Source organism: Pongo pygmaeus, chromosome 8 (genome assembly GCF_028885625.2).
Source record: "Pongo pygmaeus isolate AG05252 chromosome 8, NHGRI_mPonPyg2-v2.0_pri, whole genome shotgun sequence".
Classification (NCBI taxonomy): Eukaryota; Metazoa; Chordata; class Mammalia; order Primates; family Hominidae; genus Pongo; species Pongo pygmaeus.
The window spans coordinates 54,850,115-54,877,009 of record NC_072381.2 but is presented as its reverse complement, the minus strand read 5'-3'; the positions used below and the strand labels follow the sequence as shown (position 1 = coordinate 54,877,009).

General features: G+C 41.4%; 1 protein-coding gene across 3 annotated transcripts; it reads left to right on the top strand.

Moving 5' to 3' along the window:
* The first annotated feature begins 1 nt into the window (after position 1).
* NCOA4 (nuclear receptor coactivator 4) lies at positions 2-25,431 on the top strand. Of its 3 annotated transcripts, none has more exons than XM_054503003.2 (10): positions 2-138; positions 13,944-14,098; positions 15,356-15,496; positions 15,680-15,768; positions 16,064-16,172; positions 16,978-17,067; positions 17,588-17,731; positions 19,398-20,381; positions 21,048-21,188; positions 23,916-25,431. In XM_054503003.2, the coding sequence occupies exons 2-10, from the start codon at positions 13,958-13,960 to the stop codon at positions 23,919-23,921; spliced, it is 1,845 nt and encodes a 614-aa protein (XP_054358978.1). In that variant the 5' UTR covers positions 2-138; positions 13,944-13,957; the 3' UTR covers positions 23,922-25,431. The 3 variants fall into 3 exon arrangements, with proteins under 3 accessions (XP_054358978.1, XP_054358979.1, XP_054358975.1); XM_054503004.2 differs by lacking the exon at positions 2-138 and adding an exon at positions 7,213-7,330; XM_054503000.2 differs by lacking the exon at positions 2-138 and adding an exon at positions 10,601-11,327.
* The last annotated feature ends 1,464 nt before the right edge of the window (positions 25,432-26,895 follow it).

The following is a 26,895-nucleotide window of genomic DNA, read 5'->3' as shown; positions in this document are numbered from 1 at the left end:
GTCAGACGTATGGCGAGAGGCGTGGGAGGAAGATTGTGTTGTCGCGAGAACTCTGCCTTTGGGCCGTAGGTTAGTGTGGGGCCGTGTCTCAGTTCACCCAAGGTCTCCTCGGATCGCCTGGAGAGGCACTCGGACGTGGTAAGAACGCTGTGGGCCGGGTGGAGGCTCGATGACCGCTGGCCCGCTGGGCCTGGGCTTGTCCGCCCCTTCCCGACCCGACCGACACCGGGATGGGCCTGCCTTCTCCTTCCCTTCCCTCCCCTCCACACGCCAGGCCCGGGCACCTCTTCCTGCCTGCCCGCGGGGCCCGGGCCTTCCTTCTCCCTTTCCCTCCACACGCCCGGGCCTAAGTTCTCATCTTCCGGCCACACGCCGGGCCCGGGCCTGTCTTTTCCTCCCCGACCCTCCTCGTGCCCGGCCGTGGGCCTGTCCTTTCCTCCCCGACCCTCCCTCACACCCGGCTCGGACACCTCCTGCTCCCCTCGGCCTTCCCTTCTCTTTAGGTGTGACAGCTCCAAGTTTCCTGTTTCTCTCGCCTCTTGCTTGGATGTGGGGCGAGGCGAGGTCTGTTTTGCCGAACGGGCACAAAACATAATCCATTTCTAGCTTGTCAGGTGGAAATGCAAAGAAGCTATTGGGTTTTTTTGACCCTCTGTGTGTCAAACACATACTGTCACATTTAATTCTCCCAATAATCCCGAAAAGTATCTTGATTATCTCTGTTTTACAGCTGAGAAGAGTAAGGCTTACTCATTCATTGGTTCATTCCACCAACAATCATTTATTTGGTGCCTGTATGTTCAGGATGTTGAGGATAGCAATGGAAAAAATGGACACCTAATTCTCATGGAACTAAATTCTTGTTGTGGGGAAAACAATAATCATAATCTTACGTGGCACGGGATTTAACATGGAATGATGCCATCAAGAATGGCAGAAGTAGAATGACAGAAGTCAGAGTGCTAGAATTTATCCGACCCCAAGGTCAGAGCTTTTTTCCTTTTAACTGTGCCTTTTTGTGTCAGTTTCTAATCCCGGTCGGGTTCACCATAGTAACTGCTTTTTGGATGGACTTAGCTTTCCACCACGCACTTGGTAATTTGGAACTAAGTTTATAGAGACTCTTGAGTTACTTATTGGAATTAGGATGGCACAGGAAGTCATAGTTGGCCCATTTCTGTACCGAGATCCTAGTGTGACATTTCCAAACTTTAAAGTACATGAGACCGTTTGAGAAAGATTTACCCTAAGGATGCAATGGCTTAGGCAATTTACTTGGTTTTCTCATTTGAAGATTTGCTAGCTTGCAGATTTGTTCAGATAAGTAAATGAGATTATATATGTAAAGTCCAGCACAATAACATTCCTTTCATTTTCTCCTCTCCTGCCTTCCAGGGAGCCTTTGTCCTTGGGTCTCTGAGGAAAATCCTACTTTTTGAAAGTTGTGTGGTAGTTTTTATCTAAATAAATCTCTACAATTACATTATTACCTTTGTGCAAACAGGCATTTCGGAAATGGAAAAACATGTTGAGCTATGGAAGGGGAGGAAGATGTCCTTCTCAAAGGGAGAGAAGATATTTTAGAACTACATAGTACCCCTCACCCCCTTTTTTTTTTTTAAATTAAATCAGCATAGCTGTGCCAGAATCTCAGGATCCGGTGTAGGGGTTTCATAAAACTCCATAGGATATCCTAACACATATCCCTCCCCCGGTTGAGAGTCCCTAAGTTAGTGTTTTATAATACTTTCCCTCACATAGTGTTAGCATTCAGAGCCAGTCATTGCTGCTGCTGATGGACTTTGAACTCAGTCTCTTATTTCAAAGAATTAGTATTTTCTGCTTGGTTGGCGAATCTATGACACGAGTTCTCCTCTAGGTGGCAAGCTCACCATTGTGTTCTCAGGGACTATCACAGTAGTGTCAGTTTAGGTACTCAATAAATAGTTGTTGGATGAATACATAATACCTTAATACTTAATGATTCCTTCAACATACCAGGTGTGGTTAGGGACTTTGGACTCAGATCTGGGATTAAATCTTGGCTCTTCTACTTGGAAGTTTGTGATTGTAGGTAATATATTTAACCTTGTCAAGTCTGCTTTTTTTTTTTTAAATTAATGGTGATGATAATAGCCACTTTAATGGTTTGTGAGTGCTAATTGAGATAGTGAGTTTTTTTAAAAAAGGCTTAGCACATAGTAGACTAGATGTAAATACTTACTGAATTCATTTGCTCAGTAAGTAATTATTGAACACCTACTATACAACAGTGAACAAAAAGACAAAGTCCCCGCCATGTGGAACTTACCTTCTAGTATATTTTCTGAAGGGAGATCAGAAAATAAATGGTTGCTACGTGCCAGATTGTGGTTAATACTATGGAGAGTAATAAAGCATATTAAGGGGGATTGGAGGCAAGACTTTTAAAAATAAAAGATGGTGAGGAATGGCCTCAATGAGATAACCTCTGAGCAGACACCTGAAGGAAGTGAAGGCCTGGGCTTGAGGATACCCGGAAGAAAGCTCAAGGGCCCTGAGGCAGAAGCATCCTTGTTAAGCTAAAGGAGCAGCAGGAGGAGAAGAGTAAGGATAGAGGGGAAGAGTAGGTAGCAGTCATGAGGTTTCTGTAAGAGTCCTGGAGAGAGATGATGGTAATGAAATTGATGAACTTTATGTCTTTCTTTCTTATATCCTGTTCTTTGACTAAAAGTAATAAAAATAGGCAATACTTCTATAGCTCTTAATGTGCATCAGGCACTATTTTAAGTGCTTTACATATATTAGTCATCAGGTCTTTCCGAGAAAGTATACCTAGCCTCAGAAAATGAAGATTTGTCACTCTTTAGGATATACAGTGGAATGTGCTGCTGGTTCAGAGAGCACTTTCTCAAGCAGTACTGAAATCAGCAGTGAATTCACTGCCTCTGTTCACATACTGGTTAGGTTGCAAAGGCAAGCCTAAAGTGTCACTAACAGACCACCTAACCAATATGTATGCATTGGGTTAAGTTCAGTTTCATGGAAGAACTGTAGAAGGCCATGGCATTTTTTATTACTCTTCTTGCTATTTTTTAGTCCTTTTAAAATTTTCATCCAAGGTTTTCATCTTGACTTTGTTTTCATATAGTTATGCCTGGACACATTGCTTCAACATAGAACGCACATGAACAATGTGGGGGTCTAGGCTGGAATGGGGGCCCAGTTGACCACTGTTGCTCTAGCTGGTAGGCATTAATACTATCTCCATGCATGTCAGTTAGAGGAGCTGCCATATTGTCCTTCTTAGCTTATCTTCTTTGATTGTTAAATCATAACATTGCAGTGCTTAACTTCTGATATGAATGACTCTACACTCTTAATCATTCTTTTTTTTTTTTTTTTTTTTTTTTTGCGATGGAGTCTCGCTCTGTCGCAGAGGCTGGAGTGCAGTGGGTGATCTCCGCTCATTGCAAGCTCCGCCTGCCGGGTTCACGCCATTCTTCTGCCTCAGCCCCCCGAGTAGCTGGGACAACAGGCACCCGCCACAACGCCCAGCTAATTTTTTGTATTTTTTAGTAGAGATGGGGTTTCACCATGTTAGCCAGGATGGTGTTGATCTCCTGACCTGACCTCATGATCCTCCCGCCTCGGCCTTCCAAAGTGCTGGGATTACAGGCGTGAGCCACCGCGCCCGGACCACTCTTAGTCATTCTTATCCCAAGTTGTCATCCCTAATTTTGCTTGGCTTGATTAATCAAGGTGTTCCTCTTTGGGGTTAACAGTGTGTTTGGGGGCACCTTTGGGGCTTAATATTCCTGTTATGCAGCATTACCTAAGTGCTGTACAAATATGGCAGTTTGGTTCAGTGAAGTAGTGAGTAGCTCACAAAATAGGTTAAAAGGTTTTGTTGTCAATTTGGTCATGGGTGAGAAGTTAAGTCTTTTAATACTGAGATAATTTCAGCTTTCAAAAGAAGATAATCTCAGGTGTGTTTTGAGCTTTATTTTAGCATTATTGTTAGTCCTCCAGGCTTTAAAGGAGGGAAAATACTAATATTTTATCACTTGTTGGCTTCTATGGGGAGAACCACAAAGTGTTTGCCATATAAAATCAGGATAAAATGGCATTATTACTGTGACAGTAGGTAAGTTAACATGTTTTCCTATCCTTGACTATATTATGGCAAGAAGTTTCAAGTTGAATGTAGTCCCCCCAATATTCAACTTGAAATTCAGTTAGAATTTCTGTGGTACTGCCAACTCTGAAGAAAAAATCCAGAGTTGGCTGTAAAATACAGTAAATGTGTCCCCTTTAACCCACAATCTTGCTGCTATTTGTGTGAATCCATGAAGCTGAGCTTTGTGGTTCTGGCAGCAGGAAAGACACTATCTCAGCAGTTATTCTGGGATCATACTTTCAGTGGCAACACCCTTGCCAGCTTTGTCTTGTTTGAAAAAAGCCAAAAGTAATAGTTGTGATAGAAACATTTTCTTTCTCTGAAAAAACCTTCCTGCATTAATACAGGCCTTAGTGGGACATCAAGTTGATTATCTATGTTTAAAGCAGAACTATACCATACTTACTGTGGGTAGTCTGAACATAAACATTAATTTATCATATATTCATCCATTTGTCCAAAATGTCTTAGGCCTCTGTTGAATTTAGGGCGAAGCATTGTACAATTCCCAGGGACATTCTTCTCTTTATGTCGATTCAGTGGCACACATAGAATGTGAACGGTTGATGATGCCAAGGTACTGATACCAGGTTGTCTGCTTAGTATTAGGATGTACAAAGCTATTAATTTATAAATAAGACATGGTTTCTTCTCTCATGGAGCCCTCAGGCTAAGGAGGCGGGTATGTAACAATAGGGTAACGTGTTACAGGCGTCCTGCCGGAAACCCATACAGATTACAGTGGTAATGCAGGAGGGAGCAGCCAACTCTACTGGCCAAAAGTATTGAGGAGTGAGGTGGTCAGTCAGGAAAGGCTTTGTAGTTAGTGATGGTGACTTGAAAAGCAGACAGGTAGGGAGAAGAGGAGAGACTGGCATTGCTGACAGAGAGAACTGGCATAGCCAAGCTTCACAAGATAAACCAAACTATCCTATGCATAGAACAGCCGTCCAGTAGATTAGGGTGTGGGAGCTGTTCTGGGAGACAGCAGGAGAGTCAGAGTGAGGCCAGGAAATAGAGAGCTGTGATGGTTAATTTTAGGTGTCAACTTGACTGGATTAAGGAAATCTAGAAACCTGGTAAAATGTTATTTTGGGGTGTATCTGTTTCCAGAGGATATTAGGGTGTGAATCCGAGTGGATTAGGTGGGGAAAATCCACCCTCAGTGTGTGTGGGCACCATCCAATCTGCTGGGGCCCAGAGAGAACAAAAACATTGAAAAGGCAGATCTATTTGCTGGAGCTGGGATACATTCTTCCTCTCCTGTCTTTGGACAACAGAACTCCAGGCTCCCCAAGCTTTGGGCTTCAGGACTTGTATCAGTGGCCCCCTGGGTTCTCAGGCCTTTGGCTTCAGACTGAGAGTTACACCATCTGCTTTCCTGGTTCTGAGGCCTTTGCACTTGGACTGAGCCATGGTACTGGCATCCCAGGGTCTCCAGCTTGCAGACAGCTTGTCATGGGACGTCTCAGCCTGCTAATCACATGAGCCAGTTCCCCTAATAAATCCCCTCTCATATCTATATCTGTATATATCTTTATGTCTCTATCTATATAATGTTCCATCTCTCTGGAGAACCCTAACTCAAGAGCCTTATTGCCTTTAAAAGAAATTTGGACTTTATCCTGTAGGCAAATGGGGAACCATAGGAGAGCTACGCTGCTTTAGATGAAATGATCTACTTGGGATGGATGGTTGTTGTTTTGAGATAGCATAGAAATTCTTGAAGCAGAAGAGAGGTAAAACCTTATGCATTTTTCCCCTTTAGAACCTAAACATTTTATAAAGACACAAGGGCAAATACTGAAGCATAAGGGAGTAAAAAGCTACATGTAAAGTGGTCTTGAATGCAGAATTTTAGATTTTTATGATTTTCTTTCTCCTTAGTCTTTTTATGTTTATGTAATATTTAATAAATCACATCATTATAGTAACAGCTACAGCTGGCTTGAGGAGAAACAGATGAATATAACTGTGAAACTCAGTGAAAATATACACAGGGGAGTAGCTGAAGACTTTACTGTGCTGGGGCGTTGGTCAGGATCTTTTAGAGAGGGAACAGAGACCGTTGGTTAAGTAGGTGATGGCCAACAAACTTTCTTTGTATTCACATTGTGATCAGCCGTTTTTCAGAGGCACATAAAATAGATGAAAGTTCCTGACATCAGTTATATTTTAATAGACTTAAGAATTCCTTCTTTGTTGCCATTGATGTAAATTAGTACAAAGGACCATAAAATTGTAACTTTAGGCATTCAGAAGTATGTCTGTTTTTTTTGTGTCTTTACGAAATGTATTTTCCAAGGAGGGCTTTTGGAATTAGGGAGAAATTTTCTTATCTTTGATAATGAATGCCTGGATTGGGGTCCCAGAAATTGTATGCATCACAGACAAAGCAGGCACTTCCACTCTGTTCATCTGAAATCTAAGGGATACTTAATTTAGGGTAATGGCTCCTTAGTGTTCCCCTTTGGTGTTTCTCATGTGATTTTGCTTTACTCTTACTATTAACAAAAACAGCTTTATATGCATAGACAACAGCAAGTATTTTACATTCAAAAAATCGACTAAAAGGTAATAGAATTACAACGTTGTCTAGATTTCATCTTTTGGCTTGATTGCATATGCAGGCTATGAGGATTATCTTGGAGAAAAGGGAAAGCTAGAAGTACCATAAGCATGATAGTCACAGGTAGGTAGGGCTATATTGCCAGGCACTGGCCTAAACATTTTAATTCATGTAATTCATTGTAGTTCATATATAATTCTCATTGAGTTGGGCCCATTATCGGGTGGAGCAAGTGGGGAGAGGAGAGGCTGGCGAGGAGCCCCAGGTGCCATCCGAGATCCTTCTAGCTGGCCTTACCCTGAGAGGCCAGGCGGGGGGCAGCAGGCGTCTAGCGGGGAGGCCCAGCGGCGAGGGAGCTGCAGGGGGGCCGCGAGCGCCAGCGGGGACTGGCTGGGAGCAGGGCAACAGTGGGCGGAGTTTTCCGCTCCTCCCCGCCCTTGGCTTGAGCGCTCCAGCTCGCTGGTGGCCCGGGCGAGCTGGAGCCACTGTGTGACGTGCGGGCGGGGCGCGGCCCGGGCTCGGGGACCTTTCGCACTCGGGTCAGGGGTAAAGCAGCCTGTTGCTTGCCGGGCAGCTGGCGCGTCGGTGACCTGGCCTGTGAGGTACGTCTGGCAGCCCAGGGGCCGTAGCGGGAGCCCTTGAGGCCGGTAGCCTTGCAGGGCTGGCGCCCGGCAGGAGCGGTGTCCCAGCGGCTGACTGCGCACCTGTGTGCGAAGCGGCGACCGGGGCGAGGGCGAGGGCTCCTGAGGCCGCTTGGAAAGGGCTTTTGGGAAGTCTAGAAAGCCGCATGAGTCACTGTTGCTTTCGAATTAGAAACGCCTTGCGGTCGGTTTTCAGTTACTACTTTAGAAAATTGATGTGCTGGGATTTATTGCCCTCAGTTACTTGTAGAAAGGTGGACAAATCTGAGCCTAGTAAACTCTGAAGTGTTAAATCTTAAAATGTTCAATAGTGAATTTATTATTACCTTATTTTAAATCTGTTGCGATATTGACGTTTGTTTGTGTGGTTTTAAAAAGACTGCAGAGAACCAGGTTCTGGATTTCAGAAACTGCTTGTCTTGATAAGAAATTTAAAGTGGGCTGGGGCTAGGGTAAGATGTATATAATCCTTGAGTTAATGAGTTGTATAAAAAACAACCTTTAGGCCGGGCGCGGTGGCTCACGCCTGTAATCCCAGCACTTTGGGAGGCCGAGGCGGGCGGATCACGAGGTCAGGAGATCGAGACCATCCTGGCTAACACGGTGAAACCCCGTCTCTACTAAAAATACAAAAAAATTAGCCGGGCGTGGCGGCGGGCGCCTGTGGTCCCAGCTACTACTGGGGAGGCTGAGACTGAAGAATGGAGTGAAGCCGGGAGGCGGAGCTGGCAGTGAGATCTCGCCACTGCACTCCAGCCTGGGCGGCAGAGCTAGACTCCGTCTCAAAACAAACAAACAAAAAACCCAAAAAAAACCAACCTTTAACAAACAGACGGAAGAAAGAACGTGTGAAGTGAAAAAAGTCTCAAGGTAAAATTGCAAAATATTTTTTAATGTAATTTTTTTAAACTAAAAGCTTTACAGACGGTCTAATGCAGGTTGTCTCCTCAAAGATAACCAAATTGTTCAGTTAGTATTTCGAGTGTAGTACTCATAGAACACATAGGTATCCTGTGAATAGATGCTGCGCTTGGCCTTTTAGCAATGACTAGGATGCCGGGCAAATGAGTAAAAAGTAGAGGTCTTTGGAGGGGCAGGGGCAGGTGGCAAGGGGGGCAGAGAATGTGAGAGTTGGAAGGTGAGGTTACAGATGATCTAGTCTGAACTTTCATTCTTACAGACAAATGAAGCCTGGAGTGGCTGTGATACAGACGTTGAATCAAAACTATTTGCATGGGTATTTGGCAGTGTTTTGGTTTTTCTGAGCCTATCATGACATACAAGGGTACAGTTTATTTATTTATTTATTTATTTATTTTGAGATGGAGTTTCGCTCCTGTTGCTCAGGCTGGAGTGCAATGGCTGCGACCTTGGCCCACCACAACCTCCACCTCCCAGGTTCAAGCGATTCTCCTGCCTCAGCCTGCCGATTAGCTGGAATTACAGGCATGCGCCACCACGCCCGGCTAATTTTGTATTTTTAGTAGGGACAGGGTTTCTGCATGTTGGTCAGGCTGGTCTCGAACTCCTGACCTCAGGTGATCCGCCCACCTCGGCCTCCCAAAGTGCTGGGATTACAGGCGTGAGCCACCGCGCCCAGCCAGTACTGTTTATTTTTGTTAGTATTATCCAAGACAGAAGATTCTGAACAATTGTGGTTATAATTTAATGAGGACTGTGAAAATAGACTGAAAATCTTAACGGAAGTTATTTCAATAGTAATCCATTGGAATGTTAATTTTAATCACTAGTGTTGGCAAGTAAAAATACTTTACAGGTGATAATACACTAAAGGAAGAACAAGCTCATCTGGGAGAGAGAACCCACGACTAGACCTTGGGAACTGTAGTTCTAAACCCAAATCTTACCCCTTCTGGCTGTGGCCCTTCAGATGGGTCACTTAAATTATCTGGGCTTTTGTGGCTTCATATGTAGAATGAGAGTGTTATATTAGATGACCAAGATTTTTTTCAGCTTTATTTTTTATTTTTTTAAAGAGGCTTGTGAGGAGCTATTTTTCAGCTTTAAATTGTAGTTTGTGTGGGTCACAAGAGTTAAAGCTCTTTGGAAATTTTATGGTTAAGCCACACAGTAACGACTTAGCTTCATTACATAACCACTTCATTTGTGGTTCGTTGCTCAATTCTGGTGCCATAATCTTCAGACTTCACAAATAGATTTGTGCAAAGCAGTGTGTAAGCATGGCATATATAGTTTAAAGAATTCCTCGTTGAGGAAACTCCAGGTTTTGTTATTCGTTTGAAGGGTATGTGTGTTTCTTCCTCCTCTACTTCCTCTACTCCCAAATTTAGGACAGGGATACTAGAGGCAGGGAAGTTTTAGAAAGCACTTAAACTTTTAATGTCTCAAAACATAAACAAGGCAGTCCTCTTTTGAAGATGGTAAGGCAATATTTTGGATTATAATGGTGAAGAGAAAAAGACATTTTTAGTAATCTTTTATTGATTTGAATATTAGGATCACAGCTGATTTGGTCCAATCTTTTTACAGGTAAGAAAACAGTCAAAAGTATCAATACTTGGTATATATTAGAGGATTTAGACTATTGAGTTTTTGGAGTAAATAAAAGATTGCCTTTTGCTGTGCTGTATAGTGAAAGACTAGATGGAAATCTAATATTTATTAAATAAGCACGACCTCCTTACCCCTAAGTCTGTGAGTCTATATTCCTCACATATGAATTGGAAAGTTAGGTTCCACAAGGGCAAATGGTGCAAGGTCATAGCCCTGATAAATAGCTAAAGGATTCTGTCAGGTCCTGTTCACAGCCTGTCAGCTAAACCTGATAACAGTAACCACTGCAATGTGGAGGGCTTACGGTGTGCAGGCGCTAGGCTAAGTGCCGGTAGACATATAATATCTCACTTTAACCTTACTGCAGCCCCTCTGTAGCTACCATCCTTGTCTCCCTTTTTCCTGAGGAAGTTGAGGCCCAGAGAGATTATGTTACTAGCTCAGGGGTCTCAAGCTTGGAGACACAGCCAGAACTCAGGTTTGTCAGACTCCAGAGTGACCTCTTAACGGTCATGCTTGCTGCTCTGGCTCTTGAACCTTGAAACAAATGGTGAATAACTGTTGAAAATGGCCATGTGATCTAGTTACCTCATACAAGTCTCTTTGGATGCAACATTTCGTACAGCTGGCTTAGGCTTCAGCTCATTATGATTTAAATTCACCCATGGTTGGGGCTCTTCATTTCAGCTCTGAAGGCTTCCTCTTCATCACAGTGCAAGAGGGCAAGCCTTTTAGCACAGCTCCTTTCTTGGCATCTGGGCTCTGAAAGCTAACTGTGCTCTAACTGCGCCACAGGGAGGAGGAGGGACAGAGAGAGCCAAAGGCAGCAAAGGGGCAAGCATCCTGGGACTTACCATAAAGAAATGAAACAGATTTTCTTCGTGGCTGACAAATGAGTTCTCAAGATGACTTTTGAAGGATAACACTCCTTTTAATTTGAAAAAATGTGATAACTGTGTGTGGAAAAATCAGTTTTGTAACTTTTAAATCTCATCCTACATTCTGTCTATAGCTGATAAGGGCAAAGTCCAATGTGTGAACTCTTGCTGTATTCTACTCTTGTTGTGTAATATTAATATTTGTGATTGAATTGAGAGGACTTGCCTTAGGAATCTGGTAATACAGTCAGCACTGTATGTATTTGAGTTTGTCTCCCGTATGTTCCGGAATTCTGGAGTTTTGACATTGTGAAGCAACAATTTAATTTTATTGATTCAATTTTACACTGTGCCAGGCATTGTGGCATTCCACACAAATGGTGAGAATCTAAAAGTGGGAAATTTGGCACAGGTGAAGAAGGCTGGGTAACACATTTGAAAGACTGCTAAACATGTCTTGCATGACTGGCCTAAGTGCAAAATGAAGCAGCCCATCACGCTCCAGCTCTCCAAATCGGAGCCGGCATTTCACCCATGTGATGCAGGTATTTTTCATAGTCCCTGCAGTGAGTTCTAAGTGCACACTAACGCTTCTGCCTAACACAGGCAGCTTATGGCATGCAAAAGGAGGCTGCAAAGTAACCACTGTTGGTGTCTTCAGGGTTGGAAAAATTTTCACAGGGATTTCTGTGAAATCCAATTAAGGCAGCCCTTTCTTTTTAATAGATGATTATGGAGAAAGAGACTGACGAAAACAAAATCAGCAAGGGGAAGTTAAAAAATTTCCTGAATTGTTCAGTTTCTTGTGGAAACTCTAGTTCCTGAATCCGAGTCTTTTGCTGAGATAGTGTACAGAAAGTTTGTTTTGCTGCTCTTCCCACTTCCCTCAGAATACATTATTTCTGAGGGAGGAACTCACCACTTTTGTCTCTATCCAGCTTTCAGCTAGGCACCTGGCCCTAAACTTAGTCTTATAGATGCAGTCAAGGCCTGGCAAAGTTCTTTGTCTGAAATGAGCAGTCAGCCAGTTGGAGGACTCTACACTGGGTAGGCCACTTTTCACCCCAAAGCTGGCTTCTCCAAGAAAGTCATTGCTTTCAGGACTGTTAGGAAGTTATTTGATATATTGCCTAACATGCCTCCTATTAATGTTTTTTACCCCCTTGTGTCTGTTCCAAACAAATTTAATTCTTCTAGTTGACAGGTCTCCACATACTTGAGAATGGTAATCATGTCCTCCTGGAGACGTCTCTTATCTAGGCTAAACAGCCTTCCTTCCTGGAGAAGTTTTTCATGGTTTTGAGGCCTCTTTCCCTTTTCTGAGTGTTGTCTTCTAAAGCGTGTTACTCAGAAATAAGTTTTGAATTTAGTCTAATAAACACGGAACAGGCTAATCCTGTGACAAACACTATACTTTTGGTAAATTTAGTCAAATAGTATGTAAGTTATTTTTTCCCACAGACCCAGCACACTGCGAATTCATACTTTCGGTTAAAGATTTCCACCCTTTAAAAAGGAATTATTCTCTTCCTTGCCCTCCCTAATTAAAGTGAAAAAACTTACATTTTGTTTTGTAAGATTGAACAGCTATGTAGAGATTGTTTTGGGATCTGTTTCTGTCACAGTCCCATGTTACCTCCAGCTTTAATGTTTGTCTTGTATGTTTTCATACAGGTAATTAGGAAAACAGGGATGTGCCTCTAAAAACTTTACAAACTGGCCTTAGTCTGTCATCCTTTGAGTATTTTGTAAAAAATAATCTTACTATTCAGTTTAATTGTGCTTCTCTTTAGCTGATATTCACTTTGTCCACAGTGATAACATACAGTCTTGCCACAAGTCTTCTGTCATCCCTTTGTGTCTACAGCATTACCTTGACTTGCCAGTTTAGTAAAACAATCCAAAAGGAAACAACTGGTATCACAAGGCTTAGTGAACCTATTCTGAGCTCTAGTAATCACCACTGTCATTTTCTCAGTGTTTAAAAATCATGTCATTGTTCTTCCAGTAGCTTTTGTCAAGTTTTACTTCGTGGCTTTACTGACACTCTTGTGTTACAGTCTCATTTTATCATTATATGCTGTTCTTCCCATTTCTGTTTCCTTTCGCTCCTAAACCCAAGCTTCTTAGAGAACTCTGTATTTACCCACACCAATTTCTGTGTCTCCTTTATATGAGAATCATATGAAATCATTTTGTCACATATAATCTGTTATATATAATGCACATTCTTTTATATATTATATATTACATATATTCTCTCTATATAAAACATGTATCTCTATATCTGTTATATTCTTTTTTGTTGTTGTTTTGAGACAGAGTTTCACCCTCTTACCCAGGCTGGAGCGCAGTGGTGCAATCACGGCTCACTGCAGCTGCGACCTCCTGGGCTCAGGTGATCTTCCCACCTCAGCCCGCCAAGTAGCTGGGACTACAGGTGCACACCACCACATGTGGCTAATTTTTATATTTTGTAGAGACGGGGTCTGGCTATTTTGCCCAGGCTGGTCCCAAACTCCTGGGATCAAGTGATCCACCCACCTTGGCCTCCCAAAGTAGTAGAATTACAGGTGTGAGCACTGTGCCTGGCCCTATGTTATATTTTTGAGAGCTTCCTAGCTGTGAAGTCATTCTTAAGTTCTTCCTAAATAAAAAAAAAGTTCTACCTAAAAGGGGGAAATTAAAAATTCCGTCTTCTAAACAGTGTTCTAAACTTGATTGTTTGCAGCTTATTCTGAAAGTAATCAAAGATCCTTCTGTACCTTTTAGTCTTCATCTCTAAATCTACAAAGAGGAACACATGCCTCATATGACTATATGTGTGTTATAAATAGAAAATGATATTCTAATGTTCTTTTAACTTTTTAGGACACTGTATGCTCTTTGATTCAGGACAATTAGTGTATTTTTCCAGAAATAGCTATTCACATGTAAAGTGTCACTAAAGTAGATTATAGAGTTTTATGGCAGTAACGGTGGTACAGGGAAGGGAGGAGACAATATTTATTAAAAGTATCTTACGTGCTAGGTTTTGTGTTGGAAAGTAATCTAAATAGTTAGTAATGGGAGTTGGCTGGAATGATGATTTGAGGGATGATTGAAAGGTGATTTTTGGTTGTAATTATGGTGCTATTTATATATATTTTTTTCTCTTAAAGGAGCAGTGAGGAGAATGAATACCTTCCAAGACCAGAGTGGCAGCTCCAGTAATAGAGAACCCCTTTTGAGGTGTAGTGATGCACGGAGGGACTTGGAGCTTGCTATTGGTGGAGTTCTCCGGGCTGAACAGCAAATTAAAGATAACTTGCGAGAGGTGTGACATGTGCTTTTCTCTTCTCTTGTCTGGACTCTTGGCACAGGGCTGGTTAGAGCATGGCCAAGGACTTGGTCTCTCCGTGCCAGCAAAAAATTTCACCCCATGCCTTGTGTGGTCTACTTGGTCCCAGTCAGTTGCCTGATATACTGGTGCCTTTCATCCCAAGGGGAAATAAGGCAGATGCTAGAAGAGTCTGGAAAACCCTGTGCCACTCTAGAAAATTCTATTCAGCATGCATTTTTGATTACTCCTCTGTGTGATTCCTCAGGCACTGTAACCAGTAAAAATATGAAATGAGTGAGTAGTATCCTCTCAGCTGCATCCTCTTGATTGCATGAAGGATGCACTTGAGCATCCTCCCTATCATCTTTTAGCTGGTTAATGGCATTGTTCTGTAAATGACTATCTGTTAGGGCAAGCTAGAGTGAAATCTGTTGTTGGTTCCAGTAGTATTTTGTTGTTGTGTGTGTTAGACCAAGTATTACATGACTGTGAAACACAACTTTATTAAACAAAAAAAAAATGTGTTTTAAAATACAGTTTCTTATGTATATTGTCACGGATAATTTATGGCCTGTTTTGACTTCTTCCCTTGAGATTTTTATATTTAGCCCTGTTTGAATCACTGTTTATGCTTCCAGAAACATTAGTTTATAATTTTACTTAAATTGTCTACCCTAATGGTCTTCTTCTAGCTGTTGACATGTGGTGGCACATCTCTTTACTAAATTGGCCTGCTGTAAATGGACCGCTAATTCTGTGGGGTGAGAAAAGAGATAAGGGGCTAGCTATTAAGTTAATACTCGTCTTTATTCTGCTGTTAAACTTGTAAAACCATAGGTTTTTAAATTATGTGGAAAACTGAGGGAGTCAGTATTTCCTGGTACATTCTTGTATTTTCTCTTGATTAGGACACCCAAATTAAACCTAATCCTCTTAGAAGGCTGGGTATTAAGGAGGATTTTAGAGTTTAGGTATGCCTTTATGGCTAGGATTCTTAAATTGGGGTCCATAGGGCTTTAGTGGGTCCTTGGGTGGGCTTTGGAACACTAAACCCTGAAATTATAGGCAAAATCTTGAAAATACACATTTTTTCTGGGGAGATACTTCATAGATGTCATTGGATAATAAAAAGGATTTGTGATACCCCCAACCCCACCCCCCCCAGAAAAGTTTAAGAAACTCACTATTCTTTGGGAAACATCATTCTTTGGGATTATAACACTAGGAAGCTAACATGTATGTGTTTCCTAGGTCAAAGCTCAGATTCACAGTTGCATAAGTCGTCACCTGGAATGTCTTAGAAGCCGTGAGGTGTGGCTGTATGAACAGGTGGACCTTATTTATCAGCTTAAAGAGGAGACACTTCAACAGCAGGCTCAGCAGCTCTACTCGGTAAGGTGACTGCATGGCTAGAATTGGTTTGAGCATGGCTTCTGGTTGCCAGAGAGTATCTTCCTTGTAATGCAGTGTTAATATAGATCAGATAAAAGTTTAATCTCAAGTGCTGTTTGGTAACTTGAGTATATCTGGTGCTTTTGGTGTCATTGTGGCTAGTTGGTTTCATTTTTCTTTTAGTTATTGGGCCAGTTCAATTGTCTTACTCATCAACTGGAGTGTACCCAAAACAAAGATCTAGCCAATCAAGTCTCTGTGTGCCTGGAGAGGTAACGACCCTTTTTGCGTATTTTAACTTTTGACTCTAACTTTGGTATACTAAAAGAAAGTCGATTTTGTAACTCGTTGCATGTGTTATATTTAACTTCTATGTTGCTAGGATAAGATTATTCTGCTTCATGTATTTAATATACTTGCTGATACATGAATAAGCCATCTACCTTTGGTTGAGTTTCTTAGAGAAGTGTAATCATTTAAAACAACTCACAATTTGGCTTTTGTTTTAGATGAAGTTGATGAAACAGATATTCCTTAAAAATAGCCAATTTTGTTTTTTTTCCCCAGACTGGGCAGTTTGACCCTTAAGCCTGAAGATTCAACTGTCCTGCTCTTTGAAGCTGACACAACTACTCTGCGCCAGACCATCACCACATTTGGGTCTCTCAAAACCATTGTGAGTAATCTCATATGCTTCACTGGGCACTTCTCATATCTGTGGCCTCACAGTTGGTCTTAAAAAAAATTGCTATGAATAGTGACTTTCTTGAGAATTTGATTAGCTTCAAAAATTTCATGTTCTCAGCTGGGCGTGGTGGCTCATGCCTGTAATCCTAGCACTTTGGGAGGCCGAGGAGGGTGGATCACTTGAAGTCAGAAGTTCGAGACCAGCCTGGCCAACATGGTGAAAACCCATCTTTATTAAAAATACAAAAAAATTAGCTGGGTGCCTGTAATCTCAGCTACTTGGAAGGCTGAGGCAGGAGGATCGCTTCAACCCAGGAGGCAGAGGTTGCAGTGAGCTGAGATCGTGCCACTGCATTCCAACCTGGGCGACACAGTGAGACTCCGCCTTAAAAAAAAAAAAAAATTCATATTCTGAATAAGTTGCCTAGGTTGGTAGTTCTTGGAATGTAGTACAGACTCAGAGATATTCTTTGGAATGCCTCATGTGTCTCTCTAAATACTTTTGATATATTTTTTGTAAAATTTATGGCTTGAATAGTTTTTAATAAAGAACCAAACGTTTGGGTCTTGTTAAAAGTGGTAATACAACCAATTCTAGTAAAGATTTTTTATATAATAGTTACGTGGTAGAGTATTCTCCAATTCGATAACTACTTTGTAAGTCATGGAATTTAGTGTGAACAGTACTTCTAATGAAATGGTGATGCTTTAACATTTTGGAAATTTGGAATTGTAGTTTCACTTTTTTGGCAGCATAGCATAAATAACATGATTACATTCTCTCTATTTCGTAGCAAATTCCTGAGCACTTGATGGCCCATGCTAGTTCAGCAAATATTGGGCCCTTCCTGGAGAAGAGAAGCTGTATCTCAATGCCACAGCAGGTAAAATATCATTTTATTTTTGGTAATTGAGTCACTACTTGGCTTATACTTCCTTTGGGTTTTATATAGCATTAAAAAAACGCTACTGTTTGTAAAAAGGCACCAGTGGCAATGAGTTAGTTTATGAAACTGAATGCTTCCCTTGAGACCTAATGCCAAATAGAAATTTAGATGTCTTGTCGGGACTGATTAACAGAAAAAGTAATTATCAATCAGTTCATAGGAAATATCATTAGCTGTCTTACTGATACTGGTTCTCTGTGAGGGATCCTCTTTATAATTTGTAGAGATGATTTATTTCTAAAGGAATGGCAATGTGAATAAAAGTTTCTAGATGTTTTAGTTGAGAAGAGCCCTAGAGATCAGCTATGTCTCTTGTTTTATAACTGTGAAAATTGAGGCTCTGGGAAGGCACATGATTTGCCCAGGGTCAGTGGCAAGCCAAGATTAGAGAGTGGCTCTTCTCTTTTTCTGGTGAACTTTCTACTGCATTTGACATTCCTTGTTTTGTGATTAACAGAAGTCAGCATCCAGTATTGTAGCTGTCCCTCTCAGCGAATGGCTCCTTGGAAGCAAACCTGCCAGTGGTCATCAAGCTCCTTACATACCCAGCACCGACCCCCAGGACTGGCTTACCCAAAAGCAGACCTTGGAGAACAGTCAGGTCTGTTGTTGCTTTTATTGTTTCTACAGTAGACACAGCAGTAGGTGGAGTTAGTTACTAATCAGTAGTAGTATGTATCATTGTTAACTTTTTGGTTGCAGTCTGGAAACATATTTATTAATAGTCTCTTTATCATAGAAAGTTTAGAAAATAAGGAACTCTTTATTGTAGAAAATTTTAAAAATAAAGAATTTTATATTAAAAAAGCCCACAAACCCATAATCTCAACACAAAGAGAAAAACACTGTAACAATAAAAGTGAAGTATTTATATACTTTAGTTTTCTATACATACATATTTTTAAAGAACCATTCTGTAAATCCTGTTTTGGTAAGTAGATTTTTTTTTCACCAGGATAACATTAACATATTTCTCTGTCATTTAATTTCTTCTGTAAAGTATTTAATAGTATATCATTGATTGGCTGTAATTTAAATTCAAGTTTTTCTGGATATAAAAAAGGATTCCCTAAACATCCAGGAGCCAATTATTTGTGTGCATTCTTGATTAGTTCCTTAGGAGTACATTTCTAGAAATTGCATTCCTAGATTATAATTCTGCTTACCCTTTAAAACTTTGGATACATATTGCCAATTTGGCTTCCCAGGAAGTTGCCAACAGTTTATAGTCTCACTAGCAGAATATTCAGGGTACCTGCTTCCCTGAAACCTAAGAGTAATAGTCATTTAGGTTTTTTGCTCTGAATCTGACACAAAATAGCAATTTTGCTTTTGTTTTTTCTTCCGTTAGTAAGGAGGCTGAGTATTTTCTTTTTCCGTTTTTTTTTTTTTTTTTTTTTTTGAGACCGAGTCTTGCTCTGTCTCCCAGGCTGGAGTGCAGTGGCGGGATCTCAGCTCACTGCAAGCTCCGTCCTGCAGGTTCATGCCATTCTCCTGCCTCAGCCTCCTGAGTAGCTGGGATTACAGGCGCCCGCCACCACGCCCGGCTAATTTTTTGTATTTTTTTTTTAGTAGAGACGGGTTTTCACTGTGTTAGCCAGGATGGTCTCGATCTCCTGACCTCGTGATCCGCCTGCCTCGGCCTCCCAAAGTGCTGGGATTACAGGTGTGAGCCACTGCGCCTGGTCAAGTATTTTCATGTTTATTAGGCTTCTTTGATGACTTGCCTGATCATATCCTTTGCTTATTTTTTGTGCTTTATTTGTAAAGGCATATCACACCCTTTTCTATCAGATAAGAGTATCTAAACAGAGAAATCCCTTGCGTTTTGGCTTTGTGTACTTAAATTTCAAAACCCTGGGCAAGAGAGTAAATATGCAGACAGGGCCGGGCACGGTGGCTCACGCCTGTAATCCCAGTACTTTGGGAGGCTGAGGTGGGCAGATCACAAGGTCAGGAGATGGAGACCATCCTGGCTAACACGGTGAAACCCTGTCTCTACTAAAAATACAAAAAAAAAAAAAAAAAAATTAGCCGGGCGTGGTGGTGGGCGCCTGTAGTCCCAGCTACTCGGGAGGCTGAGGCGGGAGAATGGCATGAACCTGGGAGGCAGAGCTTGCAGTGAGCTGAGATTGTGCCACCGCACTCCAGCCTGGGGGACAGAGCGAGACTCCATCTCAAAAAAAAAAAAAAAAAAATGTGCAGACAGAATCTCCAAAGCAGTCATAATTGTTCTGGCAAACTAATACTGTGTACTTTTTGTGTAGACTTCTTCCAGAGCCTGCAATTTCTTCAATAATGTCGGGGGAAACCTAAAGGGCTTAGAAAACTGGCTCCTCAAGAGTGAAAAATCAAGTTATCAAAAGTGTAACAGCCATTCCACTACTAGTTCTTTCTCCATTGAAATGGAAAAGGTTGGAGATCAAGAGCTTCCTGATCGAGATGAGATGGACCTATCAGATTGGCTAGTGACTCCCCAGGAATCCCATAAGCTGCGGAAGCCTGAGAATGGCAGTCGTGAAACCAGTGAGAAGTTTAAGCTCTTGTTCCAGTCCTATAATGTGAATGATTGGCTTGTCAAGACTGACTCCTGTACCAACTGTCAGGGAAACCAGCCCAAAGGTGTGGAGATTGAAAACCTGGGCAATCTGAAGTGCCTGAATGACCACTTGGAGGCCAAGAAACCATTGTCCACCCCCAGCATGGTTACAGAGGATTGGCTTGTCCAGAACCATCAGGACCCATGTAAGGTAGAGGAGGTGTGCAGAGCCAATGAGCCCTGCACAAGCTTTGCAGAGTGTGTGTGTGATGAGAATTGTGAGAAGGAGGCTCTGTATAAGTGGCTTCTGAAGAAAGAAGGAAAGGATAAAAATGGGGTGCCTGTGGAACCCAAACCTGAGCCTGAGAAGCATAAAGATTCCCTGAATATGTGGCTCTGTCCTAGAAAAGAAGTAATAGAACAAACTAAAGCACCAAAGGCAATGACTCCTTCTAGAATTGCTGATTCCTTCCAAGTCATAAAGAACAGCCCCTTGTCGGAGTGGCTTATCAGGCCCCCATACAAAGAAGGAATTCCCAAGGAAGTGCCTGGTACTGAAGACAGAGCGGGCAAACAGAAGTTTAAAAGCCCCATGAACACTTCCTGGTGTTCCTTTAACACAGCTGAGTGGGTCCTGCCAGGAAAGAAGATGGGCAACCTCAGCCAGTTATCCTCTGGAGAAGACAAGTGGCTGCTTCGAAAGAAGGCCCAGGTGAGCATAAACATCAAAATAGCACTGGTTTGAGTTTTATTTATGTATTCATTTATTTTGAGATGGGGTGTCTGTCACTCAGGCTGGAGTGCAGTGGTGCGATCTCAGCTCATTGCAACCTTCCCTTCCGAGGCTCCAGCCATCCCCCTGCCCGCACTGCAGCCTCCTGAGTAGCTGGGACCATAGGCGTGCACCACCATGCCTGGCTAATTTTTTGTATTTTTGGTAGAGATGGGGTTTCGGCCCGGGCTGGTCTCTGAACTCCTGAGCTCAAGCGATCTGCCCGTCTTGGCCTTCTAAACTGCTGGGATTACAGGCGTGATCCACCACACCCGGCCTAGAGTTTTATATTTCATAATCCCAAACCTTGCAAACCGGCCAGCCAGATCCTTAAATATGTTAAATACTAAATTTGAAATGGAGGATTTATGAATTTTTTGTGCACTTTCCAGGCCTAAGCCCCATCCTTCAGGAAAGAAAAGAACCTAGCCTGTTTTATTGCTATTTATGGAAAATATTTGGGGTAGAAATAACAATTGTCACCCTTGTTTTTTGTTGTTACAGAGAATGGCCAACATTTATTCTCTGTAGACCCTATTTGGAAGATAAGTTGGTCTCATGCCTCCTAGTTTTCATGAAGCAACCTACTCTTTTCTTTTATTGCAGGAAGTATTACTTAATTCACCTCTACAGGAGGAACATAACTTCCCCCCAGACCATTATGGCCTCCCTGCAGTTTGTGATCTCTTTGCCTGTATGCAGCTTAAAGTTGATAAAGAGAAGTGGTTATATCGAACTCCTCTACAGGTGGGTACATGCCACCAGCATGAAAATTAGATTATAGCTATTTATAAAATAAATGTTTTGTCTTACATATGAAGTCATACTTGGCTCACTGAACCATATCCCTTTTAATAGTATGTATATTAGGCAAGTGAGGGTGGGACGGGGGAGCTCATAAAAAGTTGATGTATTTTAATTGAATGTGCTTTATGAACTAACTAGGCATACTTCAAAATGAACTTTCAAGATGTAACTGTTGGGAATTTTCAGATCCCATGTGGATTCTAGTAGTTTATATACCTACCTCGAAGGTGGGTTTGGTTCCAGGCCACTGCAATAAAGCAAATATCCCAATAACGTGAGCTACACAAATACTTTGGTTTCCCATTGCATATAAAAGTTGTATATAATACACTATAGTTAAGTCTGCAATAACATTATGTCTTAAGAAAACAATGTACATATCTCAATTAAAAAGTATTTTATTACTACAAAATGCTGATGGTCATCTGAGCCATTACATAATCTTTTTACTGTTGGAGGTTCTTGCCTTGATGTTGATTACTGCTGACTGATTAGGATGGTAGCTGCTTGAAGGTTGGGATGGCTGTGTGAGTTTCTTTAAATAAGATAATGAAGTTTGCTGCATCAATGACTTTTCCTTTCATGAAATATTTCTAACATGTGATGCTGTGTGATAGCATCTTTATCAACTAAGTTTATTTAATATTCTAAATCCTTTGTTGTCACTTCAGCAATACACAGCATCTTCTCCAGGAGTAGATTCTATCTCAAGAAATCACTTTCTTTGCTCATCCATAAGAAGCAACTGCTCATCCGTTTAAGTTTGATCATGAGATTGCAGCAATTCAGTCACATATTCAGGCTCCACTTCTACTTGTCTTACTGTTTCCACCACATCTGCAGTTACTTCCTCCACTGAAGTCCTGAGTTCCTCCAAGCCATCCATGAGGGTTGGAATCCGTTTCTTCCAAACTCCTATTAATGTTGATATTTTGACTTCCTCTCATGAATCATGAATGATCTCAGTGGCATCCAGAATGGTGAATCCTTTCCAGGTTTTCAGTTTACTTTGCCCAGATCTATCAGAGGAACCTAGGCAGCTAGGGCCTTAAAAAATGTATTTCTTAAATAATACTTGAAAGTTGAAATTACTGTTTGATCCATAGGCTGCAGAATGGATGTTTTATTAGCAAACATGAAAACATTAATCTCCTTCTGCATCTCCATCAGAGCTTTTGGGTGACCAAGTGCACTGTCAATGGGTGTAGTATTTTGAAAGGAATGTTTTTTTCTGAGCAGTAGTTCTCAACAGAGGGCTTAAAATATTCAGTAAACCATGCTGTGAACAGGTGTGCTGTCATCCAAGCTTTGTTGTTCCATTTCTCGAGCACAGGCAGAGTAGATTTAGCATAATTCTCAAGGGCCCTAGGATTGAAGCACTGGCTTCAACTTAGCTACCAGTGGCCAGGTGCAGTGGCTCAGGCCTGCAATTCCAGCACTTTGGGAGGCGGAGGTAGGAAGATTGCTTGAGCCAAGGAGTTCAAGACCAGCCTGGGCAACATACAGAGACCCTGTCTGTACAAAATTAGCTGGGTATGGTGGAGCATGCCTGTAGTCCCAGCTACTCAGGAGGCTGAGGTGGGAGAATCTTGTGTCTGGGAGGTCAAGGCTGCAGTGTGCTATGATAGCTCTGCTGCAGTCTTGCCTGGTTGACAGAGGGAGACCCTGTCTCAAAAAAAAAAAAAAAAAAAAAGTCACTGGCTGTGTTAGTCCCTAACAAGAGAGTCAATCTGTCCTTTGAAGCCAGGCATTGACTTATCTTTCTAGCTATCAGTTCTAGATGACTACTTCTTCCAATAGGAAGTTGTTTTGTCTGCACTGAAAATGTTGAGTGTAGCCAACTTCATTTACGATCTTGGCTAGATATTCTGGATAACTTGCTACTTCATCTTGCATTTTTGCTATGGAGATGGCTTCTTTCCTTAAACCTCATGAACCAACCACTGCTAGCTTCAAACATGACTTCTGGTTCCTGACCTCTCAGCCTTCATAAAATTGAAGAGAATTAGGGCCTTACTCTGGGGTTCCTAAGGGAATGTTGTGGCTAGTTTGATCTCCTATCGAGACCACTAAAACTTTCTCCATATCAGAAATAAGGCTGTTTGCTTTTTAAATCATTCAGCTGTTCACTGGAGTAGCACTTCTAGTTTTTTTTCAGGAACTTTTCAGCCAGAGAATGAGAAGCTAAAAAACAACAACAAAAAACTTTGCCTTTGTGCTCACAGCTTGGCTGGTCCAAAAGGCCTACCCAGCTTTCAGCCTCTCTTGGCCTTCAACATGACTTTCTCGCTAAGTTTAGTCATTTCTGGCTTTTGATTTAAAGAAGAGTGAGAGATGGGGACTCTTCCTTTTAGCTGAACACTTAGATGCAATTGTAGGGTTAATAATTGGCCTAATTTCAATCTTGTTTTGTCTCAGGGAACAGGGAGGCCTGAGGAAAGAGAAGAGAAATGGGGAAAGGCTGTTTGGTGGGCACTCAGGACATTTATTGATGAAAAGTTTACCATCTTTAATGGGCACAGTTCATGACACAAATGCTTAATTTATAAAAAATACAATATAACAAGGTATATCTGTATTGGGAAATGAGTCAGAGCTTTAAGGCAGGGAGAATTTGCTTTTATTCTTCAGTGAAGTAACTTATCATCTGTGGGTGTCTCTTTACAGATGTGAAGGAATGGACAAGAGTTGAGCAGCCTTTCTGCTGATTATCACACATCATGAGCTGAGTGACTGCGGCTTGCCAAATCTTTGTGTTTCTGGGTCTGACCAGTTAGCTTAGTTCTTCTCCTGCCTAATTTTGAACTAGTAAAGCAAAGTGAGTCATCAGATTATGAGTTACTGTTTAAAAGAAAAATGCTGTTTATTCATGCTGAGGTGATTCAGTTCTCTCCTTCTTACAGAAGTATTTTAATTCACCCCACACTAGAAATGCAGCATCTTTGTGGACGTCTTTTTCACAAGCCTCCAAGGCTCCTTAGATTGGGTCGTTACTAAAAGTACATTGAAACACTCTTGTTTATCAAAGTATATTGATGTATTCTAAAGCTAGTAAACTTCCCTAACGTTTAATTGCCCTACAGATGCTTCTCTTGCTGTGGGTTTTCTTTTGTTAGTGGTCTGAAATAATGATTTTCCTGTTCTATTAATACATAGTGTATTTTGCACAAAAAAATTAACCTGGTCAATAGTGATTACCAAAATATATATTAATGATGTTGGCAATTTTTGACATTAATTCCGAAACATTTTAGCCCACGTTAGTTCTACATTATTCTTCACTTAAACTCAGCTACTGCAAATTTTGTCTTTCTGTAAATGTTATTAAAATATCCAGTGAGCTCTTTTAGAAGGACTCAGTATTATTTCAAGACTATTTTTGAGGTAATTCTAGCCTTTTAAAATATTCTATAGACCTACGGGGCTTAAAACAACCCCAGTACTGACTAAGCAAATAGGCAAAAGATATGTTGGAAATGTATTATAGTACTTGAACCATTCACTATCATAGGGATTACTGGTGCATCCTGTGTAAATGGAAGCTGAGCTTGACACCTGGTGCTTTTAAGTAGGGATAAAGTCATCCTTTCACTGCAAGCACAGCATACCTGTACCTCCAAAAGTGACGTTTTAGTGAACAGGCTGTTTTCAACACTTGTGCCTTGGGGTGTTCATTGAAGCTTTGTGAAAACTACTGATGTTTTCTCAGTCTCCTTAAAGTTAACGTCCATGCTTTAAAATGTCTGTGTAGGAGAGAAGTGGGGTTTATAATGTTTTCTCTAAGATATCTTTGCTGCTTTCCAGACTTTGAAACTATTAAGCTTCTTAACTGCCTCTTACTGGAAATACTTCTGGGGAAACTTCATGGTCCCAAAATGTCATTGCCATACAGCTTCACTAGAGTTGTTTGAACCACAGCTGAAAAGAGCTTTGTATTATTTTTTAATTTCCCTCCCCAGATATCATTTAGGAATATTATATAAAGGTGGTGGGCAAAAACAATGTAAGGAGACTTTCCAGTTGTCTTGAGTTGCAGCTCTGTAGTTTCTTTTTTGAGGCCAAACATACTGTATTTTACAAGTCAAAATATAATTTACATTAATCACTATGTTAATGAGTATGTAAAACATTCTTTTGCATTGATGAATTTTGTATCTGCTTCCATTAAAAGCATTAACAGCCATAGTTGTTGCATGTTATTTGTAAAACTAATTGTCACAAAGTGTGGTGTGGTACCACATAATGTGGTAACTTTTGGTTAGGAATCCAGCTGAGAAACAGCTTGAACATAAAAATAACATCAGTGTATTTTATGAAAAATTGGCAAACAATAGGTATATTAACCTCCACTTTCAGTCTTTTATAAAAACTATTCACATCTATTTAAAAAAAAAAAAAACCTATGGGACTTCAGCTAAGATTCCGTGCCTTTCTACTGGATTCCTCTTACTAGATGCATCCGAAAAGGCCCTAGTTTACTTTCTCCAATCATATAGCCACCAGGTATTTAATACAGTAATATGTGTATAACCTGTAGTGCAATTATACATGATTAACTTCATACGGTGGATGAAAAAGCAAACTCAGAAATTAAACAACTTGGCCTCATGTCCTTTAGTTTTCCCAAGGCTTCCTTGAAAAACATCTAGCTCTTGGCTGGGCAGGGTCACTCACGCCTGTAATCCCAGCACTCTAGGAGGCCAAGGCAGGTGGATCACCTGAGGTCAGGAGTTCGAGACCACCCTGACCAACATAGTAAACCTCGCCTCTACTAAAAATACAAAAATTACCCAGGCGTGGTGGCACATGTCTGTAGTCCCAGCTACTTGGGAGGCTGAGGCAGGAGAATTGCTTGAACCTGGGAGGTGGAGGTTGCAGTGAGCTGAGATCGTGCCACTGCACTCCACCATGGGCAACAGAGTGAGACTGTGTCTCAAAAAAAAAAAAAGTATATTCTCTAAGGGTGTAATGTTTTTATTTATTCTTAAGATTTTCCTTATTGATTTTATGATGTTTAGATCTTCTAAATCCTTATTTTGTTCACTTGATCTCTGTTGTATTGAGAGTAGTGTTTTAAAGTTCCCAATGATGACAGCCTTCCTAACTCGTGCCTGTAATCCCAGCTACTTGGGAGACTGAGGCAGAATTACTTGAACCCGGGAGTTGGAGGTTGCAGCGCACTGAGATTGCACCACTGCACTCCAGCCTGGGCAACAGAGTGAGACCCTGTCTCAAAAAAAAAAAAAAAAAACCTAGCTCTTAATTATTCCTAGTGAGGCGTCAGTTAATATGTATGGAATGAAGCAGGATTGTTGGAAAGATTGTTCTAGCATGCTAGTCTAACGCTGACCTGAAATACCTTGAGGTGGTTTAGTACCAGCTCTATTGGTGAATGCCACCAGTAGCTCATTTCTTTTTTTGAAATGGAGTCTCACTCTGTCACCTAGGGTGGAGTGCAGTGGCATGATCTGGGCTCACTGCAGCCTCCACCTCCTGGGTTCAAGCGATTCTCCAGCCCCAACCTCCTGAGTAGCTGGGGTTACAGGCGCACACCCACCACACCCGGCTGATTTTTATATTTTTAGTAGAGACAAGGTTTCACCATATTGGCCAGGCTGATTTTCAAACTCTCGATCTCAGGTGATCC